Source organism: Diachasmimorpha longicaudata, chromosome 6, assembly GCF_034640455.1.
Source record: "Diachasmimorpha longicaudata isolate KC_UGA_2023 chromosome 6, iyDiaLong2, whole genome shotgun sequence".
NCBI classification, from domain to species: domain Eukaryota; kingdom Metazoa; phylum Arthropoda; class Insecta; order Hymenoptera; family Braconidae; genus Diachasmimorpha; species Diachasmimorpha longicaudata.
Window position 1 is genome coordinate 3,637,237 of NC_087230.1, and position 16,822 is coordinate 3,654,058.

General features: G+C 36.6%; 2 protein-coding genes across 2 annotated transcripts; both read left to right on the forward strand.

Moving 5' to 3' along the window:
• Positions 1 to 236: 236 nt before the first annotated feature.
• On the forward strand, positions 237 to 5,077 carry LOC135163478 (leucine-rich repeat neuronal protein 3-like). Its single transcript, XM_064122933.1, has 6 exons — positions 237 to 671; positions 1,287 to 1,558; positions 1,660 to 1,919; positions 2,543 to 2,837; positions 3,507 to 3,665; positions 4,073 to 5,077. The coding sequence occupies exons 1-6, from the start codon at positions 500 to 502 to the stop codon at positions 4,397 to 4,399; spliced, it is 1,485 nt and encodes a 494-aa protein (XP_063979003.1). The 5' UTR covers positions 237 to 499; the 3' UTR covers positions 4,400 to 5,077.
• Positions 5,078 to 8,025: 2,948 nt separating this feature from the next.
• On the forward strand, positions 8,026 to 16,241 carry LOC135163294 (brain-specific homeobox protein homolog). The gene is made up of 3 exons (XM_064122602.1): positions 8,026 to 9,812; positions 12,221 to 12,473; positions 15,870 to 16,241. The coding sequence occupies exons 1-3, from the start codon at positions 9,477 to 9,479 to the stop codon at positions 16,136 to 16,138; spliced, it is 858 nt and encodes a 285-aa protein (XP_063978672.1). The 5' UTR covers positions 8,026 to 9,476; the 3' UTR covers positions 16,139 to 16,241.
• The last annotated feature ends 581 nt before the right edge of the window (positions 16,242 to 16,822 follow it).

Sequence of the window (16,822 nt, forward strand, 5' to 3'; positions counted from 1 at the left end):
AAAAATGTGCAACTGCTCCGTAATTTTGACTGGCAAATTACGGAACAGTCCCGCAATGTTTAAAAAATTTTTCTTTCCCCCCTCGGCTGAAAAAATGCTCGCCCTCCCCCCCCCCCTTCGCAAGCAGTAAAATAAAAAACTTCCTTTGCAAAACTGTCGGGTAAATTTTTTACACCACAACAATCTCAATCCAACTCTAGTCTCTTGAAATGCCTTTTGAGGGGCCGTACATGTAAGGCCCAAAATTTTGGCATAATTTTTATCAGGGCGGGTCTCCATACCCAGGAGACTCAAATCATATCAGTAATCTCAGCCCCTGATAAAACACGTCCGAGCGGTATTAACATTACTCACCTGTGCCTAACAAACTGCGGATGAGTAACAACCCGGTATCTTATCGGTGTGACCACGTTATCAGAGTGTACCTGACGGGTACACACAACGTTTCGTCTTGATTCACATTACAAGAGTTGAGTGTTGCTCACTGGAAAAGAGCAGAATGAATCGTTTCGTGGGGATTGCGTTTCTCTTCGTTCTAGTTGTTTGTGGCTCCCAGGATGCGTCTACTACGGGGAAGACGACGGAAGGAGTCAAGGAGGCGCCGAGAATGCCGACGAGCATCGTCGGGCCCATTAACAGCACGAGTGTTTGCCAAACGTGTGATTGCAAAGGTACACTAAATTCAATTTTATTTTGAGGAAAGGCGAGTGCGTTGAGCCCATTTTGAAAAACAGTAGAGTTCGGGGAATTTTGTTTTTCAGTGAATTTGAGAGACGCGAAGGTATTTTATGATTTGATTTTTCTTGCAGAGAAAAATTGGAATTACTAAACATGGTCTTATCAATATCGGCCTTGAACTATTTGAATATTACTATTATTCTCTGGCATCGTATTTTTTCACCGATTTTTTTTTAAATTCAGAATTTTACCGCATGAAATTTAACTTCAAAACACAAATCGAAAGAAAAAAATGTAAATAATCTGGATATTTTTAAAAACATGAAAACAAGTACTCAGTAAAAATTATGTACGCGAAAAGTTCGGTAATTCTGGGGAAAAATGTCATTCAGAGACAACTTCCCAATTAAAATTGTGAGTCGGAAGTGAAATACCATTAATTGTATTAAAATTAAAAAAAACAACCGATGGGTTTAATTAAAAAAAGGGCAATTTTCTCCAGAAATCGGTGGAAAGAACCGCAATAATTTTTCACAAAATCCTTTTTAATCGTTTAATAATAATTAATAAACTTTCAATAATTCTTATCACTATTTCTGTGATCATAGCCGACGCAATCAACTGCACAGCTCGTGGATTAGATAACAATTTAGCGGATGTCGTGTGGCCAGCGATGATTCTGAAGTCCATCACCTTTGAAGGCAACATGATAGATCACCTCAAGACATTTCCTAACGTCACAATCGAAAGATTGATCTTGAGTAGAAATAAAATCACTAAAATCGATGATGCGGTCTTCATTTGGATAAAAAATCTAACTGAGCTCGATCTCAGTCATAATCATCTCACCTCCACAATTCTGCGACCGGAGATATTCCAGGTGAGGCCGATGATATTCGACGCTATTTTTCCATTTTTTTATCGATGATAACATTGTTCCTGAATTCTGTTAATTCTACTATCATTTCCTCTGTTCTCAAGGGACATTTCTCGCCGATTGAGTGGGAGCCACTGGAGAAACTCCGAGTATTGAATCTTGCACACAATAATCTCCACACGCTCAATCAGGATCTGTTTGAGCATATAACCGAGCTCAAAGATTTGAACCTCAGTGGTAATCCTCTATCCATGATTGATCATAGCAGTCTCGATGCTCTCGGCGATCTCAGTATTCTCGAGGAATTGGATTTGAGTAATTGTGAACTCCACAATCTACCAGACACTCTCTTCCATGTGCCCAAGTAATGATCAGAATATTACACCAATCCACAGAAATTATTTTCTTAAAAAGTATTATTCAAATTTATGAACAAAAATTGGATAAAATTTAGTTACTTTTATGACCATATTATGACACAAAATCACATACATTATTTTATTAATAATAATTATTGAAATATATAAACAATAATTAGATAAAATTTAGTCATTTTCATGATCACATGATTACACAAAGCACATACATTATTTTCTTAATAATAATTATTGACGTGTATGAACAATAATTAGAGAAATTTGTCATTTTAATGATTACAGTATTACACAAAATCACATAAATGATTTTCTTAATAATAATTATTGAAATATAGGAACAATAATTAGATAAAATTTAGTCATTTTCATAATCACATTATTACATGACACTACACAAATCATTTTCTTAATAATAATTATACAAATATATAAACAAAAATTAGGTAAATTTTAGTCATTTTAATGATCACATTATTCCATAAAACCACATAAATTATTTCCTTAAAAATAATTATTCAAATATAGAAACAAAAATTGCAGAAAATTTCGTCCAAAACTTATCAATCAATTAATTCCCCAAATTATTAATCTTCAATTATCTCCTATTCAGAGACACTCTGAAACGTTTGTACCTGAACGGCAATCGTTTCTCTGAAGTGCCCCTCGCCCTGCAAGACGCAACAGCCCTCGAATACTTGAATATGAATGAGAATCCGATAAAAATATTGGACGGCTCAAATTCATTTCCTCACCTTCCGCACTTGAAGGATCTGAGACTCCGTTCGATGCGGGAGCTGACGGCTGTGGGAGCTGGCGCATTGGCTAAACTCGAGTCTCTCGAGTATCTTTACCTGGACGATTGCCCGACGCTTAGCCGAATCGACGAGGATGCTTTAGTTAAACATGTGAGTACACATATCGTCGCATACAGCCGGTGGTACATCCCTTTGTACATGAGCGTAGCTGTTACGTCCCTTTGGCTTTACGACGACGATATAATTCGATTACGAAGAGACAAGCCCATCAATTGCATCAGTATTATGCAGCAAATATCTGTCAGAAAAGAGAATTTAGAGGGGAAAACTATCAGGGGAAATTTTCAAATTTAATTTCAATTATCTTTTATCATTAGAAAGAAGGGAACCGACAAAAATACAAACGAAAGAAAAATTAAATAATTAAAACAATGACTAGTTAGTAATTAAAAAAAATAATTCAATTAAATTTTGTCAATTATTAAAATCCACTCATTTGAGTGATCCAATATTTTTTATAATTTAATCAATTCATTTGGTTCAATTAATTGAGAGAAATCACAGTCATAAAGATTTTTAAAAATCAATATTTTATTTTATTAATTGTCTAATTGCATATAAGAATTGTCAGACATTGTTTGTTCTTTTTTTATTGAAATTATGTCATGAATGTTTTTGAGGATTGGAAAACGTTTCAATAAACGTTTTCTTTTCCTCAGAAAGTTTCACAATTTTCTCAAATCAACTAAGCTCATCTCCTTTTACACAATTGTTGGAATAATCGAGTAGTAACGACATTTTTCTCATATTCCATTACAGACCAATCATGGGGCGATATGGCCGCCTCTCAAAGGCCTCGATATTTCCGATAATGCCCTGGAGTATATTCCCGCAACTCTCCTGGGCCGATGGGATAAATTAGAACAATTAGATCTCAGCAACAACCAGTGGGGCTGCGACTGCGATAATCAGTTTCTCGTAAATATCTTCTTCAACCCTTCTTTCATAGAAAAATGGATAGAAAAATTTTGTGCAAGTGCTAACACTCGAATAGTTTTTTTTATTTTTATAATAATAATTTTTTTAACTTTCTTAGTGGACGTGGAAACATCAGAAATTGCTCACTTCAGGATCTTAAAAAAATAGTCAATAATTTTTTATTTTATCCAATAATTCTACGAATATTTTTTTTTGCCCTCCATTTTTTCCTGAGTCAGACAAAAATAACAACAAAATTATCTTTTCTACATGATTATTCACGTTTCCTTCTAATTTTCATAATTTTTCTTTCTATAAAAAAAATATGATTATTTTCATCTCAATCATATTTGTTGCTTCGTGGATATCTTCCAATTTTGTTACACAGGACAATAATTTCGTTTCAGGTGGGTAATCTCTTACCAAAACTTGGAAAAACTCTCCTCGGCGATAACGTCAAGACATTGTACTGCGTCTCACCCCCAGAGCACGTGGGTAAGACACTGATGTCTCTGTCAAACCGAAAACTTCGGTGTCCAGATCTGTATGGGGCACGTCCTGAACGCGATGCGGCCCTTCTCGTGGGACTAATGATTGGATTACTCTTGGCAATTCCCATCGCGATGACATTCTTCCTCCTCTGGCGGCGTGGCTACTTCTTCTGCAGCCCCCAACATCCCGCCAGCTTCTCCAGAGCGTTTTATAAACGCACATCTAACGACGATGATTTCTAACAATGCAATGATTCATCTTCAAACAATTGGCATTTATTAAATTTCATACATCTGACGTACCGTCTGCGATAACAAAAATGTTTAAAAAATATCTAAAATTTATAAAGAACGTGTGAAAATATATTAATGACATGTTCTATGGATTCTTTAATATGAATTAGACTATTTGAACATTGTTTTATATATTTTTTAAATTATGAAATATTTGCATGAGATTAGAAACCCATTTATTCTCCGATTCATCCTTCATGTCTTTGAGAACAAAAAGCAGTTTAAATTCTCATAAAATAAAAAATTTTGTGTTTTCAAAAACGTGTCTATAATTCCGGTGTTTTAGTTTTTAAAAAAGGACACGTTTTTGGCATAAAAAGTCTGGGAAAGTGATAAAAGGTAATGCGCCATTTTTTAAATAAATAACAGCGAAAACAGTCGATTTTAAGACATTATATACTAATGTACATGAAAAATATTAAAGTGTTTTTAGAATATAATTTTGAAAACCGTGAAAACTGTCCAAGGAATTAATGAAAAAATGTAAATCTTTGGTTGTGGAAAGAAACAATATTTTGCAAAATATAACATATTAATCTAAATGAAAAAATATCAAAATAAAAAATAGACATATTTATAAATGTACTATCTAAACTATTTTATAAAATAAAATTTGAAAAATCTTGACATTATGTCTATTTATTACGCTTTATCCAAATCGTCACGAGGATATCCCTAACGAGCGCCCGTTAAAAGCGACGAAAAAAAAATAAATCCAAACAGAAAGACGAGTACATCACTAACAAGTCTCAAGGGCTTTTTTCCGCTCATATGAAATTCGAAACTCCGGCACTGCCGAGCACACATTGTCCACGCAGTGGTGAGAGTGGAGCTTACGCCTCAGTCTGTACACTCGCAATCTACCGAAAGGAAGGACCCGATGCCTGGGACCGAGCGAATAGACACGCGCCAGTAACGCAATTACCCTAACGTTAATTTACTCAATAATCGCAGAGGTAAATTCGGCTAAATACCGGCACGCGCCGTTCCCCGGGTCTAACGTCAGTTCAATGTCACTCTTTCGATTTTGATTTTACATCCCCCAGATGCTCTATAGAAATGACGTTTCGAGAGTTAAAAGCGAGAGTTGTGTGGACAAAAATAAATCGTCTGTCTATAGCTGTTTTCAGTCCATCTCAGTTTGTTATAGTTTTTATATTTTTCTCCGAACAGTACTGAAATGTTTAGAATGGTTTTAATAAATAGAACTAGAGAAGAAACAAAAAGGAATTAATGAACTAGAGCGTTTTGTCAAATGGGTCTAGAGTGTGAAGTCTTGGGTCACTGAGATTCAGTTGATCTGGAGACACACCAGAAAGATATACCTTCTTCGTGCGATAATGAATAATTAAAGTTAATAGTTAAATCGCTTTTCCTACCCATAATCCAATAGCCTTTATAATTTATCTAACCATACGAGTCAGGATTGTCAACAAATGTGGGTAAAATTTATGAGACAATAACAAAATAAAGGAATAAAAAATCAAAAATCATATTGACGTATGAGGACGATTGATTTGAACTGTTCTTTAGCTTTCATCACAGAATTTAGAGCCTTTTTGGAAAATTCTAACAAGATTTAACAAATACTATCACTAATATTATGATTACCATTAATATTAGAGCAATATATAAGTGTTTTTGTTGTTGTATTATTTTTTTATTTGTTTTTTTGTCTTCAATTTACTAAATCTTTTTTTTTTCAAGCACATCAGCTTTTGGCGAAAATAAATTTTATTCTCAGTCTGATTAGAAAGTGTTGAGTTTTTGATGATTTCCCGAAGTACAAAATTCACTCTTTCTCCTCTGGAAATATGTTCTAGAGCTTTATTGTGGTAGGGCCCTGAATATATAAAAAGGAGGAAAAGTTTTATTACCCGTTTTGCTGAGCAACATTTGGCGATCAGAAGTGGCCCTGGGGTTATAAATAAAAACCTTTTTGGGGGTGGAAATGTTCTAGTCCAAAAGGCCCAAAATAAGGCTCTACTATCTTTGAGTATAGTCTGTCTTGAGAATCTGTAGAGTAAGATACCTCCTGACAAAAGTAGAGTCACGAATAGAGAATAAATTACAAAGTGAATAAAATACAAACTGAAGTATTGTTTATTTCAATCCCACAATCCAAGAGAAAGTCCAATTATGTAGTTCATTTTTAATATATATATCCCGGATGTATTCTGCAACAATAACCACACATAAATACATAAATTATCTCAAGATATCGAAGACGAACAAATATTTCTGCATTGACTTACGCTATTTTCTATATCACCAAAATAGTAAATAGATCAATTTTGCGGAGTTGCCTTTAAATTAGCCCTCCCGCATCAACCCCCTGAATTTCCATACACGTGTGTCAGGTGACAAATGCGCGGAGACAATAGCATGTCTACATACATGAACGTGCACTGAAGGCCGATGCACATGTCCTTGGAAGGTACATGTTCACCGCAAAAAGTTAATTCAACCCAATGGTGCCTTGTCGTTGTCCTACGTCTATTGTCCTACGTATTATTTAATTTTTTTTTAGAGAACCCTAGCACACGTGTAAAGACGTTAGTGAATACTTCATCAGAGAGGACCATTTTCATTATTTTATTTTATTTTATTTTATTTCATTTTATTTTATTTTATTTTATTATTGAATTGAAAGAAATCATCTTCATTGAGCCGAGGAAATCCTCTATTAAAATTCAATAAACTATTCCTTCCACTCGAATAAACTTGATTCACCTAAAAAATAATAATACTACAACACTATTTTTCATATTAAAAAAAAAATTCTCAACTCCATAAAAAAAACTTGAAAATAAATTCACCAAGAACATGAATATTCACCATTTCCTCCTCTAATTCCGAGAATATTCTCCCTCTGCCATAATTCTCCATTGTACCCCCCATCCCGCATCCATCGGTTCCGATAACACAAAATTAAATAACCCCACGGACGAATAAAATCTCCATTCCCCGACTACTAAATTCGCAATATCACAAAAAGTGTATAAGAAAATCCATCAATACTATTCCTCTCACTAAGAATAAACATAACCACGTAGCTATATTCAACAAAAAGAAACCCCTAAAAAAAAGTCCAGCATATCCTCGGCTTTCACCCTCCTCCCTCGGCCTATCCAAGACCTACAGATAAAGCGCCCAGATATTCCTCAAAACCTCGCCAATGCACATATTCGCGAATCCGCGATCGCCTGAGTTCACAGCTCAGGGGCTTTGCCGTTGCCACAGTAACCGCTGGTAGCTCGAGTTAACGCCCACTGTGTTGGTATGAACCAATTGGCGTACGGTACACTGTTAAACCGTTGACGAATGGGGTAAGTCAGCCGGATGCTGTGTGTCAACCCCTCATGGAGCCCGTTCCATTGTACAATACCTATCCCCCCCCGCTTCCCCTCTCCCCACCCCACCCCCTCCCCTCCCTTCCCCCTGACATCGGAGTGAATAGAAACTGCCCCCCTTGGTCGGGGGTGCGAGGGAGATGGGGTGAGTGTAGACGAACGATGCCTCAATCAGCAGGTTGACGTACCGATAGGGGGTTAAACGGTGACCAGTGTCTAACATGGCTTTGTCAATGATAACACGTGTCAACAGTTCATTTTGGGCCCATTGTTTATCCGGTTTTTATTGTTGTTTGTCAGCTGAAGAGCCGAGGGCTTGAGTTGGAACGATTGCGAGGAGTTGGCGAGAACGTGAAGTAGAAAAATTCAGTACCGGTCAGACTGTCGCGCGGAGTGAGATCCCGGGGAGATTAGACGGAGTTTTTAGTGATTTTTGTGGGGGTTGGGATTATTCAGTGGTTCCCGACTGGATGGTGACATTGTTTCGATGATGTTTGTGATGGTTGCAGTGGTCAGAGGGTGAAGGAATGGGAAGTCCGAGGATTATTGGGTGATTTTGGGAAGTAAAGGGTGGGAGTGGATAATTTGGTGGGAGAAATTTGTGAAGATTTTGAGTGAATTGAAGATTTTGGGAGTTTTGTGGTGGAGTTGACTTCGGCCTTGAGCTTTTGGAGTTGATATTGCTGGTGGTGGTTGAAGGGCAGGACTTGAGGTGATTATTGTGGGGATTTGGGAATTAAAAGGACTGGAGTGGATAGGATTGGAAATTAATGGATTGAACATTCCGGATTTTTGCGACGATTTAGGATTTGGCCTGAGCTTTTGGGATTAATGGCGCTTCTAGTGCTTTATTAAGTGACAGGACTTGAGATTGTTGTTACATAAATTTGGGAATTAACAGGAGTGAAGTGGATAAAGCAGGATTCAAGCGGAATTGTGAAGGATTCTGGAATTTTAATGATGGTTTAGACTTTGGTCCTGAGCTTCTGAGCTTAACACTGTCTCTGATATTTTATTAAGCACCAGAACTTGACATGGTTGTGCATAAATTTGAGAATTAAAAGGACTGGAGATAAATCCCTGAAGCAGATTCGTAGAGGATTCGCAATCAATTGAAGATTCCGTGACTTTAGTGACCGTTTGGACTTTAATCCTGTGCTTTCGGACTGGATATTGACTCCGGTATCTTTATTAAGATTCATAACTCCAGCTACTTATCGCCTGGAGAGTGGAGACTACGGATAACTGGAATAAAATTCTATGGATTGAAAATTCGATGCTTTTCGTGACATTCGGACAATCATCACGTGCTTTTAAACCAAATATTAATTGTGCTTTCGTCATTCCCATGATTTTCATCCTCTCTTCGCTGACTGCAGCCTAGCGCGGCATAAATCCATCCAATCACCCTCCTATTACCGCATAAATTCGGGAATTGAAAGGTCTGGAGTCACTAAATTCCCAAAACAGATTCGTGAAAGCTTTAGGATCAGCTGAAGCTTCAGTGATTTTACCGAAATTATCCGGCTTTCGATCCGCGATATGGACCGATCCGTCGGTATTCTCGGATCTCCAGGGGTTACCGCCTTCGACCTGTGATCAGACGTAATTTTTACTGAGCGATGATTGAAAATTAACTCGAAGGGGAGAATATTGTGTCGAGTCGCCCTAAGATGATGCAGTCCACCTGTCAGCCGCACCAGGTGCCCCAGCCCAATGGCAGCTCTGCCAGCAGAACGTCCTTCTTGATCGAGGACATCCTCAATCGGGGGAGTGTTCATCAAGCTGGCCACAATCAGGGACATGTGCATCATCAGTTCGCTGCGGCCCACAATCATCATCATCAGTATCAGCCATTCGCGAGCCTTTTGCCGAGCTATTCGACGGGCCCTCCTGCTGCTTTCTTCCTTGGACCGCTCTTCGGCACCGCCGGCATGGGCGTCGGCGTTGTACCGGGTGTCAATGAACTTGCCGCACTTAAACATTGCCGGCGGAGAAAAGCACGAACTGTGAGAATTATTTTATTCTGCCGGGGGTTCAGGGGAAATTCAATGAAAAATCATATTAGATTTTAATAATTGGAAGTCGGTTAATGAAAGAAAAAAATTGACGATATAAGTAAGAGCAGTTTTATTTCTATGATTATGTGCTCACACTTCGAAAGCAGTGTTGGATTCCCGTAATAAATTCAAAACACAGAAATTATATTTAAATAAAAACTGATATTTATTAGGAAATTCGCTCAACGTGTAAATATTGTGACTACAGATTTATGTATTCAAAGAGATTTCTGATCTTAGAATGGGCTTAGTGCTCTCGGTGAAGTTCGGGATCTAACTGATTAACAAGAATAATGTTCGAGTACTCAGTTCTTTACCTGAGGACACAAGGAGAAAAATGGAGGGGATGAAGGGAAGCGTGGCTATTTTTTGGGCATGCAGACGCTAGCTTTTAGTAAATGGGATATGGAGAAAATTCGTAGTGACGCCAGGGTTTATGATAGGTTTAAGAGTTGGGCCAGACGTAGTTGGGGTATGATCCAAGCAATAAATGAATGGGAGATAGAAATATTAATGTAAAATACAAAGTGAAATATAGGGGTATACAACAGCAGTCGACGAACTGACAAATGATCTTAAAAATTTTAAAAACCAAAGCATCGTCATCGTGGCTTCTTTCTTTCAATGAACAAAGATTTCTTTATATTATTTAATAAACATAAACCGGAGTTCTCGGCGTAAGACCACGCAGACGGTCTCTCCAGGAAACGATGACCTCATAGTATTGATATAGAGTTATATACGTCTGTAATATAATCATATTGTTTTGGCTCTTTTCAATAAATCAAAAATTAAGGAAAGGAATTAAATTGTGAAATGAAAACTACGCGAGTAGGAAGAAATATGAAATATTGATTGACGAAGAATGTTGGTGTCCGACGGTGAAATTCCTTTAATTATATTGTGACGCTAATTAAATTTATCACAATTTTGTTCATTTATTTGATTGATGAGAAATTCACGGTGAATGGGGAAGACCATTTTAACTGAATTGAAGGAATTTATTGGAAATATTGGGTAATTACATGGAGAGAAATATTCAATAAAAATTACGTCGCTTTTTTGTAATTCTGGAACGATATCTGATGGAACACAAATTTTACGGAACTGTCATGAAATTGTTTCGAAGTGTTCCGTAATTTTTATCTTAATTTGCGATACCGTCACGTAAATTTTATTAGTCACTTTCGTGATTCGTTCGGTAAGCGAACTTACATTCCGTAATTATTGCTGAATATTTATCTCCGAGTATTAATTTAGAATGGTTGGATTGATTGCTTCGATTCTTATTCTTGCTGGAGAAATCCACGGAGGGAATAATTCTTTAAAAATAACTTGACTGTTTCGTAATCTGTAAATCAAAAGAGTATTCAGTAAAAAGGACGGAACAGTTACGTATTTTTTCACTGAACGTTTCATGGTTTATTGGAAATGGATTTAATTTAAACTACTTCCTTTCTTTATTATTAAAGTCGAATAATTGTGCTCGAAAGACAGATTCGCTCTGTACCGATTCCTTAGAGGAACTAACTAGGTCTACAAAGGGAAATAACACCCTGGACCTTTTAGTCACATGCTCTCAAAGCGTCCTATTCATTCCACTTTGTCTACATACTTCAAATCAAACCTAAACATCATACTTCACACTTCTCCGAACTCCAATCCATAAAATGTTTTTCAATTTAAATATAAACACTCAGAAGAGAATAAGATTGATTGATTTTTGTTCTCTATTTATTTCCATCCAATGTTAATGTTATTAATCCAATGTTGGATTTTTCATGAAATATGTGACAAGTACGACAATCATGAAAAATCCAATGTTGGATTTTTCATAAAATAAATAAAGAAGAAAAGTCAATCTTATTCTCTTCTGAGTGTTGAAAGACATTTTTATGGGTTCGAATTCTGAAAAGTGTGAGGTATGATATTTAGGCTTGATTTTAAGTATGTAGACAAAGTGGAATGAATAAGACTCTTTGAGAGCATGTGACTGGAAGGTCCAGGGTGTTGTTTCCCTTTGTAGACCTAGTTGGCTCCTCTAAGGAATCGGTATAAAGTGGACGTGTCTTCCGAGCATAATTATTTGACTTGAATCATAAAGAATAAAATAGTTTAAATTACTTATTGAATTATTACTTCTTATAACCCATTTCCAATATCCAACACCCTTTTTTTGGAACGTTTAGGACTTTTTCCTGAAAATTCACTAAAAAAGTGGTTAACTATTTGGTCATTTTTACCAAATACTATTTTGCCTGGCAAATTACGGAAGAGTAATATGAATGAAATTGTCGAATTTTCCAATTCCACTCGTTTACACGCAAAATCCCTCATTTTTAAAAAATCATCCGCAGGTCTTTAGTGATCAACAATTAGCCGGACTGGAGGCGAGATTCGAGGCCCAGAGGTACCTCAGTACTCCAGAGCGTGTGGAGCTCGCTGCAGCCCTTCATTTGTCCGAGACCCAGGTGAAGACGTGGTTTCAAAATCGTCGAATGAAGCATAAAAAACAATTGAGAAAGATCAATAACAATGGGGGGAGCAATGGAAGCCTCTCAGGAGGACAACAATGCGGAGGACAACCCAACTCGGCCACTTCTCCAGGGGGTAATTCACTTTTTCACCCTTATCGTTGCAAAATATGTTCACAAAATTATAAAAAATGTGACAGTACGAGGAACGGTAACTGGGGCAAAGGTCGGGTCCGAGGCTATTGGGTAATATTTTGTTGTTATATTTTCGTTGATGTCGACGGTTCTATATAGTTATGTCGGGCAAACTGACCGCCTAGTCCTCCTACATCGTTAACCACTTTGCACTTCATCAATAGCCTTTCTCCGTCGCTTGCTCCAACCACCTGAAATAACCGTATGGGGGCGTTATGGTATTAACAGTGTTCATGGTCGTCCCGGTGACATTTTAATTACACGTGTCCACCATTTTGTTGTTCAAGTTCAATTGAGGGGAGGGGGCAGGCGAGACAGAATTCAGTGGAAAAGCTCGGCGCTTTCACAGAGAAATTTAATTGAACTTTTAATGCTTCGGGGAGAAATGATAATTATTCAGAAAATTATTGGATTTTTGGTAGACTCAGACGATAAATAATGACTTTCTTTACGAATAAATGCATTTGTGGGGAATAACCTATTAAGTCGTTTGCTAATTCGTCGAACGAATTTATGACATGATTCTTATTGAATAATTTTTTACACTGTAAAGACAATTGTTTTTATTAAATATCCATCTACTACAGGGAAGTATTTATTTTCCAAGGGAGTATTATCTGATTAGGTTTGAATTATGTTAATTAAATTGTTCTAGAACATGATCTCCTTAGTTATAGACTCGATTGAACTCATTCAATAATTATGAACATGCAAAAATTCATCGAAATTCTTTTTTCTAGAAATTCAGAAATTTAGAAAAATGATAAATTATTAACGGATTTCACTTAAGGTTGTCCACCATAGTCATCCTCAAGAGCTAACATTGCCATCAGTGAAACCCATTGCCATAAGTGAGCTCCTCTGGAATTAAATAAATCTGACAAACATAATTTTGGAAAAATAAGTTTACTTCATTCATTTACTTTTCTGAAGTAAATGAATATTTGACAAAAATATTTTTTTACTCTCAATGTAATTCCTGAAATTTTTACGTAAAATTTCATGAAAATCGCTTTTCGGAATTGTCGAAATTGTTTTACCGCAGTTCTCAGAGTCGAAGTAAAATTCTCAATTTTTTCCCTTCATTTCCAAATGACAATTTTTCTCCTAAAAATTAGTTTGAAAAAATTATTGTAACTCTAATGAAAACTAATTGTCTAAATTTTCTATCCAAGTCAGCACTCGACGAAATATTCTGTCCCAGTATTTGCCTGAATCCTCTCAATCTCCTGTTTATTATTAAACTCACCTGGATGAGGCATTAGAGAATGATAAAGATAAGTTCATCTTGACTTCCCAGTCTCGTTCAACGGTTTGGTAATTGCAGATAACTGCGTCGCTTTAGAATACTTGACACGATCCTAGCGACGAGTCACCGCATCGCATTCGTCTAACCCCATTTACCTTTGCCTCATAGACCCAAAATGGCTTCGCCTTCTCAAGATGGTTAGGGATGGCGGGGTGGGAAAGGGAGGGGGGAGGGGGGTGGAAGAGACTGGGGGTCCTTAATAGAGTTAGCCTGAGACATCTTCCAAGGAGATAGGCTGTAGGATGCGCATGGGGGTGGGGTAAAGGAAAACGTAGTCTAACGGTGGGAGTGGTAGTTGGAGTACTTGTGAACTTGGCTAACTTGAGTACTTTTCTCTCCTGGTGCCTCAAACCTGTGCCCTTAGTTCGGCTCAGTGATGCTTCTTCTTGGGAGATTCGCGGCTCTTTCTCAGGAAATTATTCAATTATCGACTAAGTGCCGTGTACGGACCTGCATTTACGCAAAGATGTTTTTAAGTGTTAATAATTGGAAGATTTTTCGTTTATATTGTCACAGATTAATGAACTGAATCGAAGAAGATTTATTTTATTTTATGAGGGTCTGTTTCGTATCTCTTAATTTCTATTGCAAAGTTGCGAAGGGATTGGAAGGGATTGGAAAAGTTATAATTCTTTATTTCTTTGATGTTACAAATTTCTTTTGTTTTACATCCTCCCCAGCCTCTTTTAAATATCTCTTCTATTTTTGGAAAAGTTATATTTGTTTAATAAAATTATTCAAATTTTCTAGAAATTTTAACGAATGTTTTTCACTGGAAATATTCAGGGGAATTCCGGGCATAAATTGTCTGTTTGGGAATTTTTACAGGCAACAAACGTAATTAATGGATTTTTGAAAAAGGAATCAGTAGATTTTTGTAAAATAGAGGAAAAAAAATTCGATATAATTTTTTTACGGATTTATTTTGTAAAAATCAGTGATATCTAATCGGTGAACTTGTCTCAGTCGCCTGAATTTTTCAAAATCCTGTTTTAAATGTTTATAACTCTTGTTTCTCGTGAAGCAGAAAACTAGTAGATTTTTCTCTCAATGGCGGACACGAGTGTCGCCCGAGTAGTGACGCCACGACAGGCTCAGACGCGGAAGAGACTGATCTCCTTTTTTTGATAAGAAAAAAGTTGAGAAAAATTCTATTGCTTTTCTATTAAAACTATCACAGCTTATTGGATTATGGATAGGGATCGTCTCAATAATATAAAAACGATTCAACTATCAACTTTAATTATTTATTATCGCACGCAGAAGGTATATTTTTCTGGTATGATGTCTCCAGATCAACTGACTCTCAGTGACCAAAGATTTCCCACTCTAGACCCATTTGACAAAAGGCCCTTGTTCATTAATTCCTTTCTGTTTATTCTCTGATTCCATTTATTAAAACCATTCTAAACATTTCGGTACTGTTTAGAGAAAAACTATAAAACTATGACATACTGAGATGGACTGAAAAACAGCTATAGACAGACGATTTATTTTTGTCCACACATATCAAGCATTCTCAATACATCTGTTTAATTTAAAATACATTACGCAAATCCTCCGTCCACTTTCAGCAAATATTTTATTAATAAAAAAAATTAATAGTAATTCTACACAACGAGAAATATTCTGTAAAAATTATGAAACTCGCAGAAATTTTACACAAAAATTCCAGACATTTCAGGAAAAATTCGGCGGGCGTTTCGTAAAATTTCCGACCATAGCATTTTGCTCCAAAATTACGGAAAAAACCGTAATCTTTCTTGAATATTTCTCTTTGTTTATAGATAATTTATCCATTTTTTCAATTATGTAGCAAAAACCATTAAAAATCCCAAAGAAGACAATTTATTACTTTTTCATCACACATCGACGAATTGTCATAAATTTAAAAAATAAAAATTTCACAAAAATTTTTATAAGATTTCTTCATAAAAATTACCCCCATAAAATCGTCGATGTTGTCGCACTCCTCTTATTTTTCCAAAGCGCACTCTCAAATATTAATAATTAATTTGTCGTTGTCAGAGAGACCAGTGGATTTTTCCCTCAACGGCGGACGCGAGTCGCACGCAAGTAGTGACGCCGCAGTTGATTCAGACTCCGACGAGATTGATGTTCTCGGCGACGAAGCCCCATCACCTCCTCAAATGACATCGTCAACTCTTCACCTACCGAGACGCAGTATGTCATCGCCAACAGGCTTCCACCGATCCAATCATCACTCCAGTCTGACAATGAGCCACTCCCTCCAGTCGCCTCACCAGGAGCAACCCCCTCAGCGTCACCATCGCTGAACAACCACCGATATTTTCACCCTCACAGTGACACTGGTGGTAACGTTTTCAGTTGCATTATCTAGAGAACAGAACTTTGCATTCTTCATCGATGTAACTCGGTTCTTCCGGAATATCATGAGTGGAGGGTCAAACGTTTATTTATTTTACGTGAGTTTAGCCAAAACCTCATCTGAACGTTTTTTCCAGGCAATTTACAAGCTTCAGATTTTTATTGAATTTTTTGGAGACAAATTTTCGTAATTTTTGAACTGGGATTTTTTTATCAATTTTTTAGAAAAATCGACGGAGATTAATGTGTTGTTGCGTATTATGGGAATAATTCCGTAATTTTTAATGTCAATCAAATGGTGGCATTTCCCGTCACGTGGTATAAGTAAAACGGTTTAACTTCGGACATTTTTCGAATATTTCTCTGTTTGTTGCTAAGCAATGAAAATATCCGATAAACAATTTGTACGCGTTCCAAACCCCAAAACTGTCATTATAAAAAATCAAGTTCAAAGACTTTACCTCGACATGAGCAGATTTGGAAGAGAATCCTTGGAGATTATTGATCAAAAAATTAGAAATAATGTTCCGAATAATACAGTGAAGACAAAAGCCACAATTTGGAAACAATTCTCTGCATTTTGTGCAGACAGAAAATATACGCTGGAGAAGCCACAACTACGAGTGAAAACC